This window comes from Pinus tabuliformis, chromosome 4_1 (assembly GCF_031772625.1).
Source record: "Pinus tabuliformis cultivar Carrire ecotype Pingquan chromosome 4_1, CPIR1, whole genome shotgun sequence".
NCBI classification, from domain to species: domain Eukaryota; kingdom Viridiplantae; phylum Streptophyta; class Pinopsida; order Pinales; family Pinaceae; genus Pinus; species Pinus tabuliformis.
This window is the reverse complement of record NC_142303.1, coordinates 986,589,736-986,592,318: the sequence shown is the minus strand read 5'-3', so window position 1 is coordinate 986,592,318 and position 2,583 is coordinate 986,589,736. Positions and strand designations below refer to the sequence as shown.

The 2,583-nt window shown below is 37.1% G+C and overlaps 1 protein-coding gene across 1 annotated transcript; it reads left to right on the top strand.

Moving 5' to 3' along the window:
- Positions 1-1,191: 1,191 nt before the first annotated feature.
- On the top strand, positions 1,192-2,356 carry LOC149179439 (ACT domain-containing protein ACR4-like). The gene is made up of 3 exons (XM_089422470.1): positions 1,192-1,548; positions 1,760-1,819; positions 2,006-2,356. Exons 1-3 carry the CDS (start codon positions 1,192-1,194, stop codon positions 2,354-2,356), a joined length of 768 nt encoding a protein of 255 aa, XP_089278596.1.
- Positions 2,357-2,583: the final 227 nt, after the last annotated feature.

Here is a 2,583-nt window from a genome sequence, read left to right as displayed (position 1 = left end):
AGGGATCTCTACTTGAATGGTTCATGAGGAACAATACTTGCTAAGGTTTTGCAAATGGGGTAGCAAGCTAAGTGGGCTTGATTGTGGGAAAAACTCCACAGTTAAGCGCGCTTGAGCCAGAGGAGTTCTGGGATGGGTGACCTCCTGGGAAGTCCTGGTTACCGGGTGCAAGCCCCGGAAGTGATGATTGATGCTATGTGATTCGTTTTCCACATTTCACTAGTTTCAATCCCACTTCTTCACCCCTGTGAGCATCACCCGATGCAATGAGTGCTAAGTGAACTATTCAAAAATCATGAGAAATTAGTCACTTTACGACTACCTCTCATGGAAATGGTCATACGTTTGAATGACTTACTTAACGCAATTGAATCCCAAAAATGATATCTAATTTATGTCTTATTTTTAAAATTGGGGTTTTAAGTATATCACAATGTTCTTTAAATGTCCTCAAGTCAATGGTAATGGTTGTTAGAAAGCCGTGGACTTACGGGAACGAAGAATAATGAATTTCAAGAAAATTTTGTGTTCAAAGATATATTTAGAGTGTTGAAGTACAAGTAAGCATTGCCTGATATAAAATGGATAACTAAATAATTTTAATGATAAGACAATTGGTATGATTTATATATGGCTTAAAATTAAAAGTAACTCATCTAAAATAGGAAAAACAATCAATGTTAATCATCTTAAATGCATTTGGATCTTCATCTCACATACTTTGGTTTGCAAAGCTTGGGGACCTATCTTAGATAATTTGACTTGCAAAGCTTGGGGACCTATCTTAGATACTTCGACTTGCATAACTTGGGGACCTTGGACGAATCTAACCAATTAGTAATTTGACCTTCCATTGTGAATCAACAATATCCATAAAAGGTCAAATTGTATGATGAAATTGATGTTTCAAAGCTCATTTGTCAACACAACTATTTGAAACTTTTTAGAGGTGAAATTGTCTTATGTACACTCTGCCATGATTGCAATTTTTTAAATCCAAAACATAGTTCAAAGTTTTGTAAACTTGTCTTTTGTTAATGACTCTGGAAAAATATTAATGATGTGATCACTTATCTTGCAATAAATAAGATTCACAATATCTTTATTTTGTCAAATAATGGGCATGAAGCCTCCACATACACTATTTTACTATGAACAAGAAGATTCACAATATCTTTATTTTGTCAAATAATGGGCATGAAGACCCTAGGTCTCAAGGCTGCCTGTGATGGTTTATTTTTGGTGGCTCGGTCTGACTTTACTTTATTTGTTGTCAATCCTCTCACTGCCAAGTTCAAACGTTTGCCAAGGATACGTCCACATGCTAGAGGCTGTGATAAATTTGTCAAGTGTCTCATTGTTCATGGAACAACTGAGCTGCAAGTTAATAGAGATTCAGGGGATTATACAGTTTATTTGTTTGGTAATTGGCAGGACAGAAGGTATTTGATGTTCTGTAAACTTGTCTGCTTTTTGATCTGGATCTCTGTTGCTCTCAATGAGCTCTCTGTTGATCTCTGTAATTGCAATCTGAATATGCACTATACAGTTTTACTATCTCATCGTTATGGTTTCTTACAAGGGACTTGATTTTTCATAGGATCTTTGTTTTTTTTCAAATGTTTATTTCCTAATTTGATTTTGTTAAACCAGGTATAGGTGGTTTCAGATCACATCCCTAATGGGATTAATATTGAATCTAAATTAGGTTAAAGAAGAGTTGGGGTATTTATTTCCGTTCTTCTCTTTTGTGATACAGGAGTACTACATCAGGCATACTGATGGTTGCCCCGTGTATTCAGAAGCAGAGAAGCAGCGTGTGATTCAGTGTTTGGAGGCTGCCATTAGATGAAGAACATCAGAGGTATGAGTCCAAGGATCGAATCCATGGTGGAAATTTATTCAAAACCCTAAGACTTGGGATTCCCGGTGCATTCAAATTTGATCCTTTTTAAATTTTAGTTAGCTTAGTGTGAGTTTTGTTGATGATATTTTATGAATTCAGGGTATGCGACTGGAACTCTGCACCAACAACCGTGTTGGGCTTCTGTCGGAGGTGACTCGCATATTTAGAGAAAATGGGATGTTAGTTACAAAAGCAGAGGTGTCAACGCGGGGTGATAAGGTAGCTGATGTGTTCTATGTGACTGATACAGCTGGAAACCCCGTTGATGCCAAGACAGTAGAAGCTGTTCGCCAAGAAATTGGACTAACAATATTGCAAGTAAAAGACGACTGTATGCATACAAAATCTCCTCCAAGGGAACCTGCCATCCGATTCTCCCTTGGTGATCTCTTCAAATCAAAGTCAGAGCGTTTTCTCTACAGTCTTGGATTGATAAAATCCTATTCTTAGATGTTGTATTTTGGGCCTCTTGCAATGGAATTAAGTAATTGCCTTTGAAGGTTGTATGTATGGACGATGGTTCTCTAAAAACTAGCGTCGTTCATCTGTTTTCCACTGTGACAATTACCTTGCTAAAGACAGAAATTGGGTACAACAATGCCAGGATCTGGAAAGCACAATACCACTAGGATTTTCCAAATATGATTTGTTGATCATCGAACATAAGACCAACAATG